Source organism: Bombina bombina, chromosome 2 (genome assembly GCF_027579735.1).
Source record: "Bombina bombina isolate aBomBom1 chromosome 2, aBomBom1.pri, whole genome shotgun sequence".
In the NCBI taxonomy this organism is placed as follows: domain Eukaryota; kingdom Metazoa; phylum Chordata; class Amphibia; order Anura; family Bombinatoridae; genus Bombina; species Bombina bombina.
This window is the reverse complement of record NC_069500.1, coordinates 572,006,134-572,029,800: the sequence shown is the minus strand read 5'-3', so window position 1 is coordinate 572,029,800 and position 23,667 is coordinate 572,006,134. Positions and strand designations below refer to the sequence as shown.

Below are 23,667 nucleotides of genomic sequence, written 5' to 3'. Positions count from 1 at the left end.
CAATATTGTTACATGGAAATGACTTGGAACTTAGACATATCCGATAAGACACAAGATACATTTGAACATACAAGTTTAAGTATGATTAGGACTTCTTGATACTGACTTACAATAGATCTGTAGGGGTTACTGTCATTTAAATATGATCATAAACAAAAACTCACAATAACATGTAATTCATTGCATCCAAGTAAAATACCATGAGAGCAAAGAAACACGAATGAGGAGATCGGTGCCCTATGAGCGAGGTTTATAATATATTAACAAGAATAAATAAATAACACGTCACAAATCATATAAATCTCTGCATTCATTTGCTGTGCATACATTATGTATTTTCTTTTTCTTCTTTTTTTTTTTTTTACAGAAAAAAAAATGAATCTGATTTTACAAAGTCTAGGAAATATAAAGAAAGAAAAAAACACATTGCCAGACATTTAAAAAAGTTTCAATATGCTCTTTGTGCATTTTCCCCCCATTTGTCTGTACAATTAAATAATTTAAGAAGACATTTCTTTGCTACAAATTTACCAAAATATTTCAACAGATAAAAATGTATGAAAATAAAAACAGCAAAAATGTTGCTTGTATAGGCATCGGTTAACTCTTTCACAGCCAGGCAGGCATGCACTCCCCCCCCCCCCCAAAAGTTATACATGCCTCTCTGGCTGAGGAAGTGTTAAAAATATTAAACTGAGGTTTATATTCAAAATGATCCTTAATTTCTGGTCAAAACATTTCTTTGTTTACATATGTTATTCTGTTTCAACATCTATCATTACCTTATTAAATATATATATGTATATACATAACTGCTCACTGTACAATAAAAAAAAGTGATAACGTTGTGATTTACACATTGCACTTCTTTCTTTTTGGTAACATTTTTCTGTTTAATTTTGAATTTATACAGAAAATATAATATTTTAAATAGTTTGGGGAATAAAAAAATGTGCCCCTGCCGTCCAGTATATTGGAGGTCTTTAGTGTGTGCTGAGATTTTGAATATAAGCCTCAGTTGTTAGATATTTGAATAGTTTAAGAGCTGCTGAGCATGTTAAATGCTGCACTCATTTTGCAGGCTACCCACTTCCTCAGAGGACAATAGTACTCATTGTGGAATTGCTCAAACTCTGGGGTCTGACGGATTTCATGGAGAAAAGAAATGTCAATGTCTGATTCCAACAGAACAAGCAGGAGAGGAAGAACTATCAGCAGCAGCCCCAAAGCCACCAGTATTAGCTTGGAGAAACTTTTCAGAAAGGCGTTCAACTGCATGTTGCCCATAACGAAGTTATAGCTCCAGCTCAGTGCTTTCCGGGCCTCCTTCAGCTCTTCTTCCTCTGCAATCAGAAAGGCATTTTCATCTGCATCTAATTCCTCAAATGAATCAGTATCGTCTCTCACATTTTCTGCCCTGAGGGGACTGTTAAAGAGCATATCAATTCCCTCATCTACTGGGGTGGGGAGCAAGCTAGCACTTGGGTTATACGCCAGCTCTGATATGGTTAAAGGCTCCTCTTTGATTATCTCTTCCTCATAATTTCTGAGCTCTGACGTTGTCTCTAGATTTCTGGCAGGAGAATTGCCAGGTACTGAGGGAGTACTGGCATCATTTTGCTGCAAAAGCACGATACCTGAAAGAGAAAAACATATTACTTATTAGATTTCATGGTAATCAATGTAAATAGAATCTAGAATTGTAATCTTTTTAGGGAACAGTAAACACTTTGAGATTGTAATATAAAATGTTTAATTATGTTTAGTAAATCAATATCGGCTAGATTATGAGTTTTGCGGTATGGCTATTACCGCTGAAAAATTAAGCTGGAATGACCATAAACGCATATTACGAGTCGCGACAGTATAGCTATACCGCAAGCATTTTAGCCTTTAACGCAACGTCCATTCCGCACTCAAAAAAATTACGTTTGAGTGCAGGATTTTCATAGCTCCGGTATTACAAGTGGTGCGTTCTGGCTAAAATGCTTGCGTTATGCTCTATACCGACACAATCTATACCTCCATCTGAAAGCAGTAGTTATGGATTTTGTGTAACAAGAATGTTTCACAAAACTCATTACTAAAATGTTACAAAGTACACTAACACCCATAAACTACCTATTAACCCCTAAACCGCTGCCCTCCCGCTTTGCAAACACTATATTAAACTTATTAACCCCTAATCTACCGCCCACCCACAGCGCCAACACTATTTAAATTTATGAACCCCTAATCCGTTGCTCCCCGACATTGCTGCCACTATAAGAAAGTTATTAACCCCTAAACCTCCGGCCTCCCACATCCCCGCCACTAAATAAACCTATTGACCCCTAAACCGCCGGCCCCCACATCGCAAAACACTAAATTAAACTATTAACCCCTAAACCTAACACCCCCCTAACTTTAAATTAAAATTACAATATAACTATAGTTAAATAAATAAAGACTTACCTGTGAAATAAAAATAAACCTAACATTAAACAATAAATTAACCTAACCTTACTATTCTAATAAAATAAAAAAACTATCAATTAAAAATCCTAAATTACAAATTTTAAAAAAACTTACATTACAAAAAAAGTTAACACTAAAATTGTGAAAAATAAAAAACACCTAGGCCTCTAGTTATCAAGCCGTCAACCTCAAATACGCTGGAATTCTGCAGCGTATTTGTGGCGAGGCTGATTCGCCTAAGTTATCAAGCACTACAGCCTGGCAAAAGTAGAATATAGTGGCGTAAGCAACGATCCGTTGGACTCAGTCCGACACAGATCGATTCTTACGTCACTCCAGATGTTCCGAACGCAAGTTCGGCACAATCTGACTACTTTTGGGAGTTATCAAAAAACTAGCAGGTACGCTCGGCACTTTTCCGGCCCAGCGTACCTGGTTTTCAATCCGCCGCCCTGGAGGTGGCGGATCCCATAGGAATCAATGGGAGTCTGACCATAGCGAAAGTTGGCTGCTGCCCGACATCCCATTGATTCCTATGGGAGATGTCTGCACCTAACATGTACCCCGAGTCAAAACACCCCTAATCTGTCCCCCCTACACCGCCGCAACTAAATACATTTATTACCCCCTAAAATGCCACTCCCGGAGCCCACCACCACTGTAATAAACTTATAAACCCCTAAACCGCCGCTCCCGGAGCCCACCGCCACTGTAATAAACTTATTAACCCCTAAACCGCCGCTCCCAGAGCCCACCGCCACTGTAATAAACTTATTAACCCCTAAACCGCCGCTCCCGGACCCTGCCGCCACCTACATAATACCTATTAACCCCTATCCTGCCCCCCTACACCGCCGCAACCTATAATAAAGTTATTAACCTCTATCCTGCCCCCCTACACCACCGCTACTATAATCAACTTATTAACCCCTAAACCTAAGTCTAACCCTAACCCTAACACTCCCCTAACTTAAATATTAATTAAATACATCTAAATAAATATTATTCTTATTAACTAAATTAATCCTATTTAAAACTAAATACTTACCTTTAAAATAAACCCTAATATAGCTACAATGTAATTAATAATTACATTGTAGCTATTTTAGGATTTATATTTATTTTACAGGTAACTTTGTATTTATTTTAACTAGGTAGAATAGTTATTAAATAGTCATTAACTATTTAATAACTTCCTAGCTAAAAGAAATACAAATTTACCTGTAAAATAAATCCTACCCTAAGTTACAATTAAACCTAACACTGCACTATCATTAAATTAATTAAATTACCGCTAGATTTAGAGTTCTGCGGCCAAAGGGGTGCGTTAGCTACGCATGCTTTTTTTCTCCCGCACCTTTTAAATACCGCTGGTATTTAGAGTTCACAGAAGGTCGGCTCCAAAAAGGGAGCGTATAGCATATTTACCGCCACTGCAACTCTCAATACCAGCGGTGCTTACGGACGCGGCCAGCTTCAAAAACGTGCTCTTGCACGATTCCCCCATAGGAAACAATGGGGCCGTTTGAGCTGAAAGAAAACCTAACACCTGCAAAAAAGAAGCTTTCAGCTCCTAACGTAGCCCCATTGTTTCCTATGGGGAAACACTTCCTAAGTCTGCACCTAACACCCTAACATGTACCCCGAGTCTAAACACCCCCATCCTTACACTTATTAACCCCTAATCTGCCGCCCCCGCTATCGCTGACCCCTGCATATTATTATTAACCCTTAATCTGCCGCGCCGTACACCGCTGCAACCTACATTATCCCTATGTACCCCTAATCTGCTGCCCCTAACACCGCTGACCCCTATATTATATTTATTAACCCCTAATCTGCCGCCCCCAACGTTGCCGCTACCTACCTACAATTATTAACCCCTAATCTGCCGACCGGACCTCACCGCTACTCTAATAAATTTATTAACCCCTAAAGCTAAGTCTAACCCTAACACCCCCCTAAGTTAAATATAATTATTATCTAACAAAATAAATTAACTCTTATTAAATAAATTAATCCTATGTAAAACTAAATACTTACCTGTAAAATAAACCCTAAAATAGCTACAATATAAATTATAATTATATTGTAGCTATTTTAGGATTAATATTTATTTTACAGGCAACTTTGTATTTATTTTAACCAGGTACAATAACTATTAACTATTTAATAGCTACTGAGTTAAAATAATTACAAAATTACCTGTAAAATAAATCCTAACCTAAGTTACAATTAAACCTAACACTACACTATCAATAAATTAATTAAATAAAATACCTACAATTATCTACAATTAAACCTAACACTACACTATCAATAAATAAATACAAATAAATACACTAACTAAAGTACAAAAATAAAAAAATATTTACAAACATTATAAAAATATTGCAACAATTTTAAGCTAATTACACCTACTCTAAGCCCCCTAATAAAATAACAAAGCCCCCCAAAATAAAAAAATGCCCTACCCTATTCTAAAATAAAAATAGAAAAGCTCTTTTACCTTACCAGCCCTTAAAAGGGCCTTTTGCGGGGCATGCCCCAAAGAATTCTGCTCTTTTGCCTGGAAAAAAAAACATACAATACCCCCTCCCCCCACATTACAACCCACATACCCCTAATCTAACCCAAACCCCCCTTAAATAAACCTAACACTAAGCCCCTGAAGATCTTCCTACCTTGTCTTCACCACGCCGGGTATCACAGATCGGTCCAGAGGAGGCTCCGAAGTCTTCATCCAAGCCCAAGCGGGGGCTGAAGAGATCCATCATTGGGCTGAAGAGGTCCATTATCGGGCTGAAGAGGTCCATCATCGGGCTGAAGTCTTGATCCAAGCGGCGGCTGAAGAGGTCCATCATCGGGCTAAAGTCTTCTATCAAGCGGCATCTTCAATCTTCTTTCTTCCGGATCCATCTTCATCCCGCCGACGCGGAACATCCATCCTGCCCGACGACTTCCCGACGAATGACGGTTCCTTTAAATGACGTCATCCAAGATCGCGTCCCTCGAATTCCGATTGGCTGATAGGATTCTATCAGCCAATCGGAATTAAGGTAGGAAAATTCTGATTGGCTGATTCCATCAGCCAATCAGATTGAGCTCGCATTCTATTGGCTGTTCCGATCAGCCAATTGAATGCGAGCTCAATCTGATTGGCTGATTGGATCAGCCAATCGGATTGAACTTGAATCTGATTGGCTGATTCCATCAGCCAATCAGAATTTTCCTACCTTAATTCTGATTGGCTGATAGAATCCTATCAGCCAATCGGAATTCAAGGGACGCCATCTTGGATGACGTCATTTAAAGGATTCGTCATTCGTCGGGAAGTCGTGGGAAAGGATGGATGTTCCGCGTCGGCGGGATGAAGATGGATCCGGAAGAAAGAAGATTGAAGATGCCGCTTGATAGAAGACTTCAGCCCGATGATGGACCTCTTCAGCCGCCGCTTGGATCAAGACTTCAGCCCGATGATGGACCTCTTCAGCCCAATGATGGACCTCTTCAGCCCGATGAAGGATCTCTTCAGCCCCCGCTTGGGCTTGGATGAAGACTTCGGAGCCTCCTCTGGACCAATCGGTGATACCCAGTGTGGTGAAGACAAGGTAGGAAGATCTTCAGGGGCTTAGTGTTAGGTTTATTTAAGGGGGGTTTGGGTTAGATTAGGGGTATGTGGGTGGTGGGTTGTAATTTTGGGAGGGGGGGGTATTGTATGTTTTTTTTCCAGGCAAAAGAGCAGAATTCTTTGGGGCATGCCCCGCAAAAGGCCCTTTTAAGGGCTGGTAAGGTAAAAGAGCTTTTCTATTTTTATTTTAGAATAGGGTAGGGCATTTTTAAATTTTGGGTGGCTTTGTTATTTTATTAGGGGGCTTAGAGTAGGTGTAATTAGCTTAAAATTGTAATATTTTTAAAATGTTTGTAAATATTTTTTTATTTTTTGTAACTTAGTTCTTTTTTTATTTTTTGTACTTTAGTTAGTGTATTTATTTGTATTTAATTTATTTATTGATAGTATAGTGTTAGGTTTAATTGTAGATAATTGTAGGTATTTTATTTAATTAATTTATTGATAGTGTAGTGTTAGGTTTAATTGTAATTTAGGTTAGGATTTATTTTACAGGTAATTTTGTAATTATTTTAACTAGGTAGCTATTAAATAGTTAATAACTATTTAATAGCTATTGTACCTGGTTAAAATAAATACAAAGTTGCCTGTAAAATAAATATTAATCCGAAAATAGCTACAATATAATTATAATTTATATTGTAGCTATATTAGGGTTTATTTTATAGGTAAGTATTTAGCTTTAAATAGGATTAATTTATTTAATAAGAGTTAATTTATTTTGTTAGATAATAATTATATTTAACTTAGGGGGGTGTTAGTGTTAGGGTTAGACTTAGCTTTAGGGGTTAATAAATTTATTAGAGTAACGGTGAAGTTAGGTGTCGGTGATGTTAGGGAGGGCAGATTAGGGGTTAATACTATTTATTATAGGGTTAGTGAGGCGGATTAGGGATTAATAACTTTATTATAGTAGCGGTGAGGTCCGGTCGGCAGATTAGGGGTTAATAATTGTAGGTAGGTGGCGGCGACGTTGGGGGAGGCAGATTAGGGGTTAATAAATATTATGTAGGGGTCGGCGGTGTTAGGGGCAGCAGATTAGGGGTACATAGGGATAACGTAGGTTGCGGCGGTGTGCGGTCGGTAGATTAGGGGTTAAAAATTTTTATTAGAGTGGCGGCGATGTGGGGGGGCCTCGGTTTAGGGGTACATAGGTAGTTTATGGGTATTAGTGTACTTTAGAGCACAGTAGTTAAGAGCTTTATGAACCGGCGTTAGCCCAGAAAGCTCTTAACTCCTGGCTTTTTGCTTCGGCTGGAGTTTTGTCGTTAGATTTCTAACGCTCACTTCAGCCAAGACTCTAAATACCGGCGTTAGAAAGATCCCATTGAAAAGATAGGATACGCAAATGGCGTAGGGGGATCTGCGGTATGGAAAAGTCGCGGCTGCAAAGTGAGCATTAGACCCTTTTCTGACTGACTCTAAATACCAGCGGGCGGCCAAAACCAGCGTTAGGAGCCCCTAACGCTGGTTTTAACGGCTAATGCCAAACTCTAAATCTAGGCGTTAATTAACTACAAATACCTACAATTATATACAATTAAATAAACTAACTAAAGTACAAAAAAAAAAAACTAAGTTACAAAAAATAAAAATATTACAAGATTTTTAATCTAATTACACCTAATCTAAGCCCCCTAATAAAATAACAAAGCCCCCCAAAATAAAAAAATGCCCTACCCTTTTCTAAATTACAAAAGTTAACAGCTCTATTACGAGCCCTTAAAAGGGCCTTTTGCGGGGCATGCCCCAAAGTAATCAGCTCTTTTGCATGTAAAAATAAAATACAACCCCCCAACATTAAAACCCACCACCCACATACCCCTACTCTAACCCACCCAAACCCCCCTTAAAAAAACCTAACACTAACCCCCTGAAGATCTCCCTACCTTGAGTCGTCTTCAGCCAGCCGACCACCGATGGAACAGAAGAGGACATCCGCAGCGGCCGAAGTCATCATCCAAGGGGCGCTGAAGAGGTCTTCCATCCGATAGAAGTCTTCATCCATGCGGCGTCTTCAATCTTCATCCATCCGGAGCAGAGCGGAGCCTTCTTCAAACGAGCCGACGCGGAGCCATCCTCTTCCAACGACGCCTACCCGAAGAATGGATATTCCTTTAAGTGACGTCATCCAAGATGGCGTCCCTCGAATTCCGATTGGCTGATAGGATTCTATCAGCCAATCGGAATTAAGGTAGGAAAAATCTGATTGGCTGATGAATCAGCCAATCAGATTCAAGTTCAATCCGATTGGCTGATCCAATCAGCCAATCAGATTGAGCTCGCATTCTATTGGCTGTTCCGATCAGCCAATAGAATGCGAGCTCAATCTGATTGGCTGATTGCATCAGCCAATCGGATTTTTCCTACCTTAATTCCGATTGGCTGATAGAATCCTATCAGCCAATCGGAATTCGAGGGACGCCATCTTGGATGACGTCACTTAAAGGAATATCCATTCGCCGGGTAGGCGTCGTTGGAAGAGGATGGCTCCGCGTCGGCTCGTTTGAAGAAGGCTCCGCTCCGGATGGATGAAGATTGAAGACGCCGCATGGATGAAGACTTCTATCGGATGGAAGACCTCTTCAGCGCCCCTTGGATGATGACTTCGGCCGCTGCGGATGTCCTCTTCTGTTCCATCGGTGGTCGCTGGCTGAAGACAACTCAAGGTAGGGAGATCTTCAAGGGGTTAGTGTTAGGTTTATTTAAGGGGGATTGGGTGGGTTAGAGTAGGGGTATGTGGGTGGTGGGTTTTAATGTTGGGGGGGTTGTATTTTTTTTTACATGCAAAAGAGCTGATTACTTTGGGGTATGCCCCGCAAAAGGCCCTTTTAAGGGCTGGTAATATAGCTGTTAACTTTTGTAATTTAGAATAGGGTAGGGCATTTTTTTATTTTGGGGGGCTTTGTTATTTTATTAGGGGGCTTAGATTAGGTGTAATTAGCTTAAAAATCTTGTAATATTTTTTTATTTTTTGTAACTTAGTTTTTTTATTTTTTGTACTTTAGTTAGTTTATTTAATTGAATTTAATTGTAGGTATTTGTAGTTAATTAATTTAATTTATTTAATGATAGTGTAGTGTTAGGTTTAAATGTAACTTAGGTAAGGATTTATTTTACAGGTAAATTTGTATTTCTTTTAGCTAGGTAGTTATTAAATAGTCAATAACTATTTAATAACTATTCTACCTAGTTAAAATAAATACAAAAAGTTACCTGTAAAATAAATATAAATCCTAAAATAGCTACAATGTAATTATTAATTACATTGTAGCTATCTTAAGGTTTATTTTACAGGTAAGTATTTAGTTTTAAATAGGAATAATTTATTTAATGATAGTGTAGTGTTAGGTGTAATTGTAACTTAGGTTAGTTTTTATTTTACAGGTAAATTTGACTTTATTTTATCTAGGTAGCTATTAAATAGTTATTAACTATTTAATAGCTATTGTACCTAGTTAAAATAAATTTAAATTTGCCTATAAAATAAATATAAATCCTAAAATAGCTACAATATAATTATTAGTAAAATTGTAGCTATATTAGGGGTTATTTTATAGGTAAGTATTTAGTTTTAAATAGGAATAACTAATTTAATAAGAGTAATATTTAATTAGATTTATTTGATTAATATTTAAGTTAGGGGGGTGTTAGGGTTAGTGTTAGACTTAGGTTTAGGGGTTAATAATTTTATTATAGGTTGCGGCGGTGTAGGGGGGGCAGGATAGGGGTTCATAAATTTATTATAGGTGGCGACGGTGTAGGGGGGGCAGATTAGGGGTTAATAAGTTTAATATAGGTGGCGGCGTGGTCCGGGAGCGGCGGTTTAGGGGTTAAACAATTTATTTAGTTGCGGCTGGGTCCGGGATCCGCAGGATAGGGGTTAATAACTTTATTATAGGTGGCGGCGGTATAGGGGGGGATGGATAGGGGTTAATAGGTATTATGTAGGTGGCGGCGGGGTCCGGGAGCAGCGGGTTAGGGGTTAATACATTTATTATAGTTGCGGCGGGGTCTAGGAGCGGCGGTTTAGGGGTTAATAACTTTATTTAGTTGCGGGGGGGCTCCGGGGGCGGCGGTATAGGGGGTAGAACAGTATAGTATAGTGTGGGTGCTTAGTGACAGCTTATCAATAAAGCTGAAGAAAAGCCGAAGAGCAGCGAGATCGGATGAGTGATAACTATCACAGTCCGCTGCTCATCGCCCCGTACTTGGTGCACGGCTTTTTGAAAGCTTTTTTGATAACTTTGCCGAACGTATTCATGTCCGCGGCAGTGATGTGAGGCGAGCTTAGGCGGGCGTATTGGGGCCAGCGATGGCAGGTATGTACGGAGCTTGATAACTAGAGGCCCTAATCTGAAAAAAAAAACACCCAAAAAAATAAAAAATAAAGAAATTCAAATCGGCCAATAGGATGAGAGCTATTAAAATCCTATTGGCTATTCAAATCAGCCAATAGGATTTCAATAGCTCTCATCCTATTGGCTGATTTTAATTTGAAGAATCAAATCAGCCAATAAGAATGCAAGGTACGCCATTTTGAAACGGGTACCTTGCATTGAAGCTTAAGTGTACGGCGGTGACCGTATGAAGAGGACGCTCCGCGCAGGATGGCATTGGCTTCCAGGATAGCTCCCTTAAAAGGGCCTTTTGTAGGGCATTGCCCTAAGTTAAACAGCTCTTTTACCTCTAAAAAAATACTAAGTCCCCCCTAACAGTAAAAAACCCACACCCACCAAACCCCCCAAAATGAAAAACCTAACAGTAAAAAAAAAAAAAACTAAACTACCCATTGCCCCTAAAGGAACATTTGTATGGGCATTGCCCTTTAAAAGGGAATTTAGCTATTTTACTGCTCTTAAAAGGGCAATCAGCTCTTTTCAAGCCCAAAAAAACCCTAATCTAAAAAAAAAAACCACCCCAAAAATTTAAATAAAAAAGCCTAAACCTAAGCCCCAAATAGCTACTCACTGTTCCAGAAGTCCAGTGGAGAAGGTCTTCTTCCAGACAGATCCATCATCTTCTATCTTAATCCAGAGTGAAGGCGGCGCGGAGTGGAGGTGCGGAGCTGTGTTCTGGATGCCTGCATCCTCAGCTGCGGTCCTCGGCAGCAGTGTTCCTCGGCGGCATGGAGGCTCCTCTTCATTCAATGTCCATCTGAAGATTGAATGCAAGGTACTGCAATCAATTTGGGGTACCTTGCATTCCTATAGGCTGAAATTTTGAAATCAGCCAATAGGATTAGAGCTACTGAAATCCTATTGGCTGTTCAAATCAGCCAATAAGATTTCAGTAGCTCTCATCCTGTTGACTGATTTTAAAAATTTCAGCCAACAGGAATGCAAGGTACCCCAATAAATATGGGGTACCTTGCATTCAATCTTCAGTGTGCTATGGACGATCGCATGAAGAGGAGCCTCCACGCCGCCGAGGACCGCCACTGTTGAGGACCGCAGCTGAGGATCCAGGCATCGGGAACACAGCTCCACACCTCCGCTACGCACCGCCTTCACTCCAGATGAAGATAGAAGATGATGGATCCATCTGGAAGAAGACCTTCTCTGCCGGACTTCAGGAACAGTAAGTACCTATTTGGGGCTTAGGTTTAGGCTTTTTTATTTTAATTTTTGGGGTATTTTTTTTTAGATTAGGGTTTTTTGGGGCTTGAAAAAGAGCTGAATGCCCTTTTAAGGGCAATGCCCATACAAATGCCCCTTTAGAGGCAATGGGTAGTTTAGTTTATTAAAAGGGTTAGGTTTTTTTTTATTTTGGGGGGTTAGGTGGGTGGGGTTTTTTTACTGTTAGGGGGGACTTCGTATTTTTTAGAGGTAAAAGAGGTTTAATTTAGGGCAATGCCCTACAAAAGGCCCTTTTAATGGCTATTGGTAGTTTAGATTAGGGGTGTTTTTATTTTCGGGGGAATTTTTTTTTTCATAGAGATTAGGTATAATTTTTTTATTTTTGATAATTTTGTTTATTTTTTTCTGTAATATTAGACTATTTTTATTTTAATTGTAATTTAGTAGTAATTTGGGTTAATTTCAGGGGTGTTAGGTTAGGGGGCTTAGTAATTAAATTAGTTATTTGCATTGTGGGGGGTTGGCGGTATAGGGGTTAATATATTAGGGTTATTGTGATGTGGGGGTTTGGCGGTTTAGGAGTTAATATGTTAATTAGGGTTATTGTGATGTGGGGGTTTGGCGGTTTAGGGGTTAATAGGTTAATTAGGTTTATTGCGATGTGGGGGGTTGGCAGTTTAAGGGTTAATGTTTTAATTATGTTATTTGCGGTTTAGGGGTTAATAGCTTTATTATTTTGCGATGTGGGGGTTGACGGTTTAAGTGTTTGTTAATACTTCGTGCGGGAGGTTAGTTTTATTTTGTTATAATTCGTGCGGGCTGTTACGTGTTTTTATTTTTTTAAGGTTTCTGGTTTGCCTACGCTGCAACCAGGTGGATTCTGTAAATGAAAAGTCTGTTAAAATTGCATGCTATATCTTAACCAAAAAAGTTTAATTTTCATGTCCCTTTAACCCCTTGGATTTTCGGACGTACCATTACGTCACTAAATACCGAGTTTTAAGGACCCTAGTGACATAATAGTAGGTCCTCCCTTTTGCAGCACATTGTGAGGGGATCGCCGGCTTCTTCCGCCTGCCCTCAGCCCCAGAACATGTCTCGCAACTGAGGCAGTGGGTCAGTCATAGCCTAGGCAGTCATGTGATCACTGTGATAGCGAATCACAGCGATCACAATGTTACTGTATCCAAAATATTAACATTAGAAGTGCAGCTCTGTCTCTCTCGAGTGTTCCAGGGAGATTTGAGAGTGGCAGAGCTGTTGCTACATTGTTTGGAAAAAGTGTCACACACACAATAATTAACCCCTTAACAACAGTTGTTTTTTATAGTTAATAATTTTAATAAATTAACTAGCTACTTATTCTTTATTTAGTGTAAAGCTAAGGCTTTCTTTTTTTTTTAGGTTAACATTAAACCCTTGATCACAAACCCTTCACTGTGATCATTTCAGTCAGTATTGTGATCTGTGGTGATCAGTGCTTGATATAGTTAAAAAATACTTTTAATAATACCTTAAATAGTTAATAATATTTTATTTAGTGTTAGGGTAAAGATTTGGGTTTTGGTTAATGTTAACCCTTTGATCATAAACCCTTTACTGTGATCATTTGTGACTAGGCTTTACGTTTTCAAATTAATATTTAAGTTTATTTGGCCTTTTTTAAATTTAATAATTAAATGGGGGTAATTTGAGGGTTTGGATTAGCGTTAAGCCTGATTGCAGCCTGTCACAGCCCTATTAAGCCCCTCCGATGCCTCTGTAGCCTCCCATGAGCTTGCATCAGAGGAATCAGTGTGGGAAGTTCCTGATGTGCCCCCTTTTATAGTAAAACCTGGCATCGCCTGCAACTTGCCTGGTGAGCCAATTGATTATATGAAACTATTTCTGCCAGACAGCTTCTTCTGGAAGAGCAAACAAACCTTTATGCCTAACAAGTCTTAGAAGCTAAGCTAGAATCCACCTATGCCAAACATAAACTATGGCACAGCACTGACATGGCAGAGATGAAAAGATTTTGGGTGCTGTTGCTTGCTATAAGCATTATTAAAAAACCTGCCATCAAAATGTATTGGAGCAAAAACCACAGGCTTGTCAAAATCTGCCCTGTTTTAACATATTTAAATATGTATGTTCCCAAGCTACACATTTCTATTAATGAGTCACTAAAGCAATTTAAGTGGAGGCTGCTGTTCAAGCAGTAGAAAAATAAAGAAAAAGACAAAAATTCCGGACTGGTAGCCAAATGTCAGGGTGTGTTTATTCAGCAGATAGTGAATAGGTACATCAGCTTCATATTATCTGACATGCTTCGCGCATGCTCTCATGCGCTTCCTCAGAGATCAGCAGAGAAGCAGTAGATACCCTCAAAAAGGGCTCGCTATGGTGTGAAATTTTACAAACTGTGTGAAAGTACAAAAGGATATACTTGTGCCTTCAGAATATATACAGGAAGAGACAGCATGTTAGATCTGCCAGGTTGTCCAGAATCTATAAGCAAAAGTCGAAAGATAGTATGGGACCTTATCCTTCCGTACCTTAACAAAGGCTACCATTTATACCGGGACAATTTTTATACAAGCATTGAGTTATTTAAAAAAAAAAAAAAAAATTGACACTTGTACTTCAATCTGAAAAAACAGGAGAGGATTTCCCCAATAGCTGGTGCGGCCCAAGCAAAAGTGTGAAAACACATCTGTTTTGCGTCAGGGTAAACATTTGGTGCGCAGATTTATGGACAAGAAAGACGTCCATTTTTTATCCACAATGCACACTGAAATCACAGAACCAGTAACAGAAAGAGGAGGGCATGAGCCAATCAAACCAAAGTGTGTCCTTGATTACAATAAATATATGGGGGGAGTCAACCTGGCTGACCAGCGAAATTTCAAGTTTCAAAAATAAAAAAGTCTGGTCCTTAATTAAACCCTGCAGTGGCACACATCAATATTTCAATATTCACAATGAACATGCAAGTTGTGTGTGGAAAATGTAGGGTTTTTACTGCAAATTTTGGAATAAATTGGTGATGAGATAGTGGTTCATAAAAGCTGGAAATGCTGCATTTCAGATCCCCTGGGGTGACCTTTGAAAATAGTATGCATGATGGGGGTATCTTGAGCTGCTAGGCTACTGCACTGCTCTAAATACAACATGGACCTAATAAATCAATCTGTAAAAAATTCCTGCTTTGAAAACAGAAATGGGCAGGTTCCTAATAGGGCCCTATACCTTCACAAAAAGAAGACAAACCTATACGTGTGGGTACTGGAGACGAAGCGAAACAAATATTAAGGAATTTGTCTGCAGTGGTACATAGCAGTAGTTCTATTTCACAATAAAAATGCAATATTTTGTGAGTTTGTGTGTAAAAACCAAAATATTACCACACATTCTGGCAGATATTGCTAATCAAATGACCATATAAAATGTGTCAAAACCCCCAAATGTAAAACCTCAGAGATGGCTTCTTTTTAAAAGAAATATATACTTTTGTGTAGCAATTTGTAATTGTTTAAAAGCTGAGACACTTACAATGCCAGCATATTACGTTTTGAAAAATTGTAGTTTTGAAATAATACTGTAATTCTTGTGGTACGTGACCTTTAAAGTGAATGTAAACTCTGCTTCCTCTCTATAGTTCGGCATAACAGTGATGTTTAAATAAAATTACTTTAATTCATCAAAGTTTTGAAATAATACTAATTACCGTGAATTTTTATGTTTATAGCCTTGCACCCGTCATAATCCTCCGCCCGGCATTTGCTATCAATCATTGTAATTTCTATGCACGATCCTTATAACCAATGACGGCTTTAACCACGGGGGGACCCAACCCATATCTATGTCGTCACGCGTCCGTATTGCGCTTGCGCTAGACAGCTCTTCCACCATTCTTATCATAAGCTTGTTCACATTTCGCGCATGCGTAATTGAAAACTTCACGGAGTTCATTCATTATAGAGATACTATACCGCTCGGTAAGTTTAATTTTCAAAGGGCTACATATAATGATTGAAAAATACTATTAGTTCGCAATATTACGGGATGGAGGATGAGAACGTTTGCTTCGCTACCCAACAATAGTATTCAGTGAATGTACTGATTCACTGAATACTATGTTGATTGACAGTGGAATTGGGTTTTGACGCATGCGCATTGTTTAACTGAGACGGGAGCTCGCATTGCTTGACACTACGTAAACAGCGGGTGGGACCGCTGTATACGTATTATTGAAGAGAATAAGGAAGTTGAGAGTGGGAGGAGCAGGTATAGTCAAACAACGATATTTAGAAATGAATATAAAAATTATATTACACATTTTATGAAAAAATAAAAGTGACGGTATGGTTAATATACTTATTGGCTATATAATTATACTTTCAAAACAGTAAAAATTTACATTCACTTTAAGTGCCAAAAACAGTTGATAATCCTACACGTGAGGTATTTCCAAAAGCAGGATAAATAAATGCATTTATATTGAGATATTTTTCCAAAGCTGCACTAGTTGGGTAAATTGTTTTGTTTTTTTAATTTTTATTTGCATTTATTTAAATTTTATTTATAGTATGTAAATGACACACACACACACACACATATATATATATGGCTATTATAAGAAAGCCCTTTCCATCCTTAAAAAAAAACAATATATAATATATCTAAGCTCTCAATATAAAAGCAGAGAATCATGGTTTACTATAAAATAATACGTCAAAAATAGCAAAAAAAAACCTCTGGTCCTTTGTGCACAACTTAATTGCAAACATATTGGTCATGAAGGGGTTAAAACTTTTTAAATTGATTCTGAAACAAGAAGTGCGTGTTTGTGCACAACTCATCTCTAGGGACAGATTGCTCACTCTTACTGACTGATAAGGACAATTACATTACGTTTTGCTTTTCCTTTATAACACATGACTTAAAGGTTTCTGTGACTCTGATATTATCGCTCTAGTTAGGACATAATTGCCTGTAATCAGTCTATGGATGCTATGCTTCTAGGCACTATGCTATTTTCTTAAACGCACAGAATTTATTATACGATTGTTTCAATCTTTAATTAATATGTTTTTGGCATTGTGCGGTGTCTAATCAGACCAAATCATGCAAGGATTACTGCACACATCTCAGACTAAATTCATATTTTAAAAGCATTCTGTGTTCTATCTGCAGACTTACAGCAGTACAAGATTCCCATGTAACACAGTAAAGAACATTTATGTGGGAAAAGTGAATGCTACCATATAGAAAGATATAGCACTATTTAAATGGGCATTATAGTGCAAAACTGAATGCTCTAATTCATTAGACCATGTGATTTAGACACTACAGACTCTGGAACTGTATGAGCCAGATTACAAATGTTTTTGCGCTTGCGCACTAATTGCACTCAAGATTACATTTGAACATGGACGGGTTATTGCCCGTATTACAAGTTAGCGCACAAGCGAAAAATCAGGCGTGGTAACTTTAGGAGTTCAGATATTAGCGCTGCGGAATCTGTTGGCACGCTACAAATAGCCTATAATAATAATAATAATATTGCGACTGTGCTAACTGCTTCTCCACATAGACTTCTATGGGGCGCGCTACAACAACAACAAAAATAACAGTTATTGCTTGCGTGCTAACCTGACACTGCACTAAACTAACAGTTTTAAGAAGTATTTTACATTCCAATGTTCTTCACATAGAAGAAAATTTTATTTTTATATTTCATTTCTTTATACTTGATTATTTTCAAAATCTATATATACCTATATATCTACAGGGAGTGCAGAATTATTAGGCAAGTTGTATTTTTGAGGATTAATTTTATTATTGAACAACAACCATGTTCTCAATGAACCCAAAAAACTCATTAATATCAAAGCTGAATAGTTTTGGAGGTAGTTTTTAGTTTGTTTTTAGTTATAGCTATTTTAGGGGGATATCTGTGTGTGCAGGTGACTATTACTGTGCATAATTATTAGGCAACTTAACAAAAAACAAATATATACCCATTTCAATTATTTATTTTTACCAGTGAAACCAATATAACATCTCAACATTCACAAATATACATTTCTGACATTCAAAAACAAAACAAAAACAAATCAGTGACCAATATAGCCACCTTTCTTTGCAAGGACACTCAAAAGCCTGCCATCCATGGATTCTGTCAGTGTTTTGATCTGTTCACCATCAACATTGCGTGCAGCAGCAACCACAGCCTCCCAGACACTGTTCAGAGAGGTGTACTGTTTTCCCTCCTTGTAAATCTCACATTTGATGATGGACCACAGGTTCTCAATGGGGTTCAGATCAGGTGAACAAGGAGGCCATGTCATTAGATTTTCTTCTTTTATACCCTTTCTTGCCAGCCTCGCTGTGGAGTACTTGGACGCGTGTGATGGAGCATTGTCCTGCATGAAAATCATGTTTTTCTTGAAGGATGCAGACTTCTTCCCGTACCACTGCTTGAAGAAGGTGTCTTCCAGAAACTGGCAGTAGGACTGGGAGTTGAGCTTGACTCCATACTCAACCCGAAAAGGCCCCACAAGCTCATCTTTGATGATACCAGCCCAAACCAGTACTCCACCTCCACCTTGCTGGCGTCTGAGTCGGACTGGAGCTCTCTGCCCTTTACCAATCCATCTGGCCCATCAAGACTCACTCTCATTTCATCAGTCCATAAAACCTTAGAAAAATCAGTCTTGAGATATTTCTTGGCCCAGTCTTGACGTTTCAGCTTGTGTGTCTTGTTCAGTGGTGGTCGTCTTTCAGCCTTTCTTACCTTGGCCATGTCTCTGAGTATTGCACACCTTGTGCTTTTGGGCACTCCAGTGATATTGCAGCTCTGAAATATGGCCAAACTGGTGGCAAGTGGCATCCTGGCAGCTGCACGCTTGACTTTTCTCAGTTCATGGGCAGTTATTTTGCGCCTTGGTTTTTCCACATGCTTCTTGCGACCCTGTTGACTATTTTGAATGAAACGCTTGATTGTTCGATGATCACGCTTCAGAAGCTTTGCAATTTTAAGAGTGCTGCATCCCTCTGCAAGATATCTCACTATTTTTTACTTTTCTGAGCCTGTCAAGTCCTTCTTTTGACCCATTTTGCCAAAGGAAAGGAAGTTGCCTAATAATTATGCACACCTGATATAGGGTGTTGATGTCATTAGACCACACCCCTTCTCATTACAGAGATGCACATCACCTAATATGCTTAATTGGTAGTAGGCTTTCGAGCCTATACAGCTTGGAGTAAGACAACATGCATAAAGAGGATGATGTGGTCAAAATACTCATTTGCCTAATAATTCTGCACTCCCTGTATATGAATATACTGTATATCTATATATTTATTTAAAATAAAAAGAACATTTTCTTTTATGTGAAAAACATTGGAATGTAAAGATTCCATACACAATAAACTTTTAAAAAACACAATAAAACTTTTAAAAAAATTATTAAAAATGATATTGCGTATTTAAAGGTATTTAACTGGAAAGGGCTCAAAAGATACATTGACAAAGGCCCAAATTAGGGCTGAAATGTTGGATAATAAATGTTTCTGACAAGAAAGAAAATGGTGAGCTTGAGTCATTTGTGAGATATATATATATATATATATATGTTGACAGTTTACGCTAGTTGTCACTTTAATTCTTCAAGCACAGTTTTTGTTTGCATTAGAGCGCAACCTTTTGCTTCCAACTTGTAATATGCCCACTAGTTATCGTGGTCACGATATTGTGTATCGTGTCCCATGTTAAAATTAGCGCGGCGTTTATAATATGGGCCTATTGAAGGCAGGGCTAAAAATATAGGGCTAGATTACAAGTGGAGCGCTATTATAAGCTTGGGTCGCGATAACCAATATAGCGACCATGCTAATTTGCACATGTATTACAAGTATAAAGTAAACACGTTCACTCAAGCGCACTAAATTTACACGGGTCCAGTTTGCGTAAAGTGTAAGGGTTAAAAAAAAAGTGCACAAAAACAACATAAATACATTAAAATAATGTTCTGTGCACTCCATTTAAGTCTATGGGGAGAAGAAGTTAACACGGTCGTGATATCCAAAGTCCTGAAGTTAGCACGCATCGGGTTTCACACAAGCAAAAACAATTTGCTTTCAACTTGTAATACGCACGCTCACCATCTGACATGACGGGAAAACAGAAAGAAATGTAGGAAAAGGAAGCTCTAAACAAAGCTATTAGAAATAAATGGATTAGTGGACTGAGGTGGCAGCTGCACTAATCCATTTGTTTGCAATAGCTTTGTTTAGCGCTTCCTTTTCCTACATTTCTTTCTGTTTTGACTTTAAGGTACCTGAGGGGGTATTTTGGTTTAGGGAGCTTACAAACACCCAGTGCTGGAAGTGTAAATCCTCATTCTAGTCTGACATGACGTGAGCACACACTGATTGTTTGGGGCAGTCTCTGGAGGTATCTGAGGGAGAGGAAGTTTAATTTTTAATATTTTTAAGCACAGACAAAATATAAAGGGATCAGCGTTTAATGAATATTGAATTTGGTTCATAGTTTTTATCATATTTCATGTAGTTAAAGGGACAGGAAACCCCACAAATTTCTTTCATAATTTGGATAGAAAATACAATTTTAAATAACTTTCCAATTTACTTCTATTATCAGATTTGCTTCATTAGCTTGTTATCGTTTGCACTACCGGCATTTAGCTGAATACATCTAGTTAGCCAATCACAAGAGACAAATGTGTGCAGGCACCAAATAGCAACTAGATCCCACTAGTGTAGGATATGTGCATATTCCTTTTTAACAAGGGATACCAAGAGAACGAAGCACATTTGAAAATAGAAGTGAATTTAAAAGTGTCTAAATCATGAAAGTTTAATTTTGAGTTTCCTATCCCTTTAAATGTCCATATTTATTTCTGAATTTAAATATCACATAACTTAAAAAAAATGATCACACCAGACAAAATCTATAGATACAAATATATTTTGTACAGTGCATACTGTAACATAAATGTCTTTTGCACACACAGACAGATTACAGTAAAAAGGGGTCAAGGTACACTCTACATGAGGCAAACAGGTTAATTCATGCAGAAAAAGAAAATTAATTGGTTTTTATCCAGGGTATAGTAGGGCCAAGAGCCCATTGACCCACAGTAATTACATGTTGTTCGCAGAGGCGCTATTTCAAACACAATGGCGTCTAATAATTATGTTGTATTTAATCAGTAGACACTTATAAAACTGCACCTAAATTAATTTTCAAAACCTCTGTACTGTATGTTGCAGCTATTTGCTAAAAAGAATATATATATACACACACACACACACACACAAGGCAATATCTACCAGAAGTTTGTGCAACTATAAACAAGTTATACAAAAGGTTATATTTACTCAGGAGCCACTAAATTTATAAGTCTGTAAAGTTTTACATGATGAAAAAACATAATTTATGCTTACCAGATAAATTCCTTTCCTTCTGGATAGGGAGAGTCCACGATTTCATTCCTTATTGTTGGGAAATACAACACCTGGCCACCAGGAAGAGGCAAAGACGCCCCAGCCAAAGACAAGAAAAAACGTGCGGGGGTGGTGGACTCTCCCTATCCGGAAAGAAAGGAATTTAACTGGTAAGTATGTTTTCCTTCCGAAGATAGGGAGAGTCCACTGCTTCATTCCTTACTGTTGGGAAAACTATACCCAAGCTCCAGAGGACACTGAATGAATATCGGGAGGGAACAAAAAGGAAGATGCGGACACTATTCTGAGGGCACCACAGCCTGCAAAACTTTTCTAGAAAGCTGCTTCAGCCAAAGCAAAAACATCAAACTTGTAAAATTTTGAAAAATTATGTAAGGAGGACCAGGTAGCCGCATTACAAATCTGATCCATAGAGGCCTCGTTCATAAAGGCCCAAGAGGAAGCCACTGCTCTAGTGGAATGAGCCTTATCCTCTCTGTCTCGTAAGCTAAGCGGATGACACTCCTTAACCAGAAAGATAGGGAAGTCGAAGTAGCCTTCTGCCCCTTACGCTTCCCCGAATAGACAACAAACAAAGAGGAAGATTGTCTAAACTTCTTAGTAGCCTGAAGATAGAACCACATCCAAATTGTGAAGTAAGTGTTCCTTCGATGAAGGAGGATTAGGACACAAGGAAGGAACCACAATCTCCCGATTGATGTTGCGATCTGACACAACCTTTGGAAGTAAACCTAATTTAGTATGTAAAAAGGGGGTTCACATTGCAAAGCAAAGATCTCAGAAACTCTGCGCCAGGGCCGGACTGGGAAATCAGACCAGCCCTGGAAATTTGTATAGACTGGCCCAGCCCCACCCCCTCCAGTCTAGCCACACCCCCTCCAGCCCAGCCACGCCCCTGGTTTTCCCTTCAACACACATACACACATATATATATCATATATATATATATATATATATCTATATATCATATATATATATATATATATATATATATATAATATATCATATTTTTATATATATATATATATATATATAATATATATTATATATATATTATATATATATATTATATATATATATAAAAATAATATATATATATAATATAATATATATATATATAATATAATATATATATAATATATATATATATAATATATATATATATAATATAAATATATATATATAATATATATATATATATAATATAATATATATATATTATATATATATAATATATATATATATATATATATATATATATATATATATATATATAATATATATATATAATATATATATATATATATATATATATATATATATATAATATATATATATATATATATATATATATATATATATATATAATATATAGTCAGTTATTACAACCACACATTAGTCAGTGTCAGTAAAGATTCCACAATTTCCACTACAGCACTAGCTTAGGCATAACGTTGCTGGTAAATACTGATACTGTAATTTTTTACCTTGCTTTGAGGAGCAGTTCTTCTCGCCTCTACTGGCCTTTTCCCCCCACCCACACTGTCTGTCACACTGAGTCAGTCCAGCGGCAGCCGGGCAGCCCGCCCCATCTCTCACATGATCCATCCCGGGCTAAGACAGAGCTCCCCTGGGCCTGGGACTGGGCCTGGGCAGGCGGGCCTATCCATTCTGTGTCGCTGACTCGCTGGCTGCGCCTGTATGCTCCCTGAGCCTCTTGCTGCGCTGACGCTGTGTGCGCTCTCTCCTCCACTGTCTGCACTCTGCAGCTCGCTGTCTGTCTCACTCTGAGTGCTGCCGCAGCCTGACCTGGGCCACTTATGATGACAGTGATCAGTGAGTGATGTGAAGTTACTAGTTGCGGAGTAAGAGTGAGGCTGAGGCAGCAGCGGACAGCGGTCGGACGGAGGGGACAGGGGTTAATAAATAAAAAAAAATAACTTAGAAAGAAGAACTGAATGAAATAATAAAATAATAGCTTTTACTAACTACTGACTGTGTTCGCATTCGCAACAAGAACTTACTTAGAGCAATTTAGCTTAAGCAGCCATGCCACCAGCCCAGCTGAGCTGCTGGCCGGCGGCCCACCGGGATTTTTCCCGGTATCCCGGCTGCCCAATCCGGCAGAGGCAATAGCCAATAAAAAGAGAACCTTCCAAGATAACAATTTAATGTTAACAGAATGCACAGGCTCAAACAGAACCTGTTGCAAAACCGAAGAACAAGATTTAGGCTCTAAGGAGGAGCCCCAGTTCTAAACACAGGTCTAATCCTAATCAGAGCCTTAACAAAGGACTGGATGCTCAGCCAGTCTCTTGTGCAATAAAGCAGACAGGACCAAAATCTCTACCCTTAGGGAACTAGCAGAAAGGCCCTTCTCCAGCCCATCCTGGGGAAAAGAAGTAACTGGTTTAAGAGCTTGAATAAGAGTATCAATTACACTCTCAGAGAAACCTCTCTTGACTAAGACTAAGCGTTCAATCTCCACACAGTCAGCCTCACAGAATCTAGATTTTGATGAAC

At 38.3% G+C, this 23,667-nt stretch overlaps 1 protein-coding gene across 1 annotated transcript in view; it reads right to left on the bottom strand.

Moving 5' to 3' along the window:
- Positions 1-223: 223 nt before the first annotated feature.
- FRMD3 (FERM domain containing 3) overlaps positions 224-23,667 on the bottom strand; it is a 431,322-nt gene continuing 407,878 nt past the window's right edge. Inside the window, exon 14 of the mRNA XM_053702458.1 lies at positions 224-1,637. Within this exon, the coding sequence (XP_053558433.1) occupies positions 1,039-1,637 (599 nt within the window). The 3' untranslated portion in view covers positions 224-1,038. The remainder of the gene's footprint in view (positions 1,638-23,667) is intronic.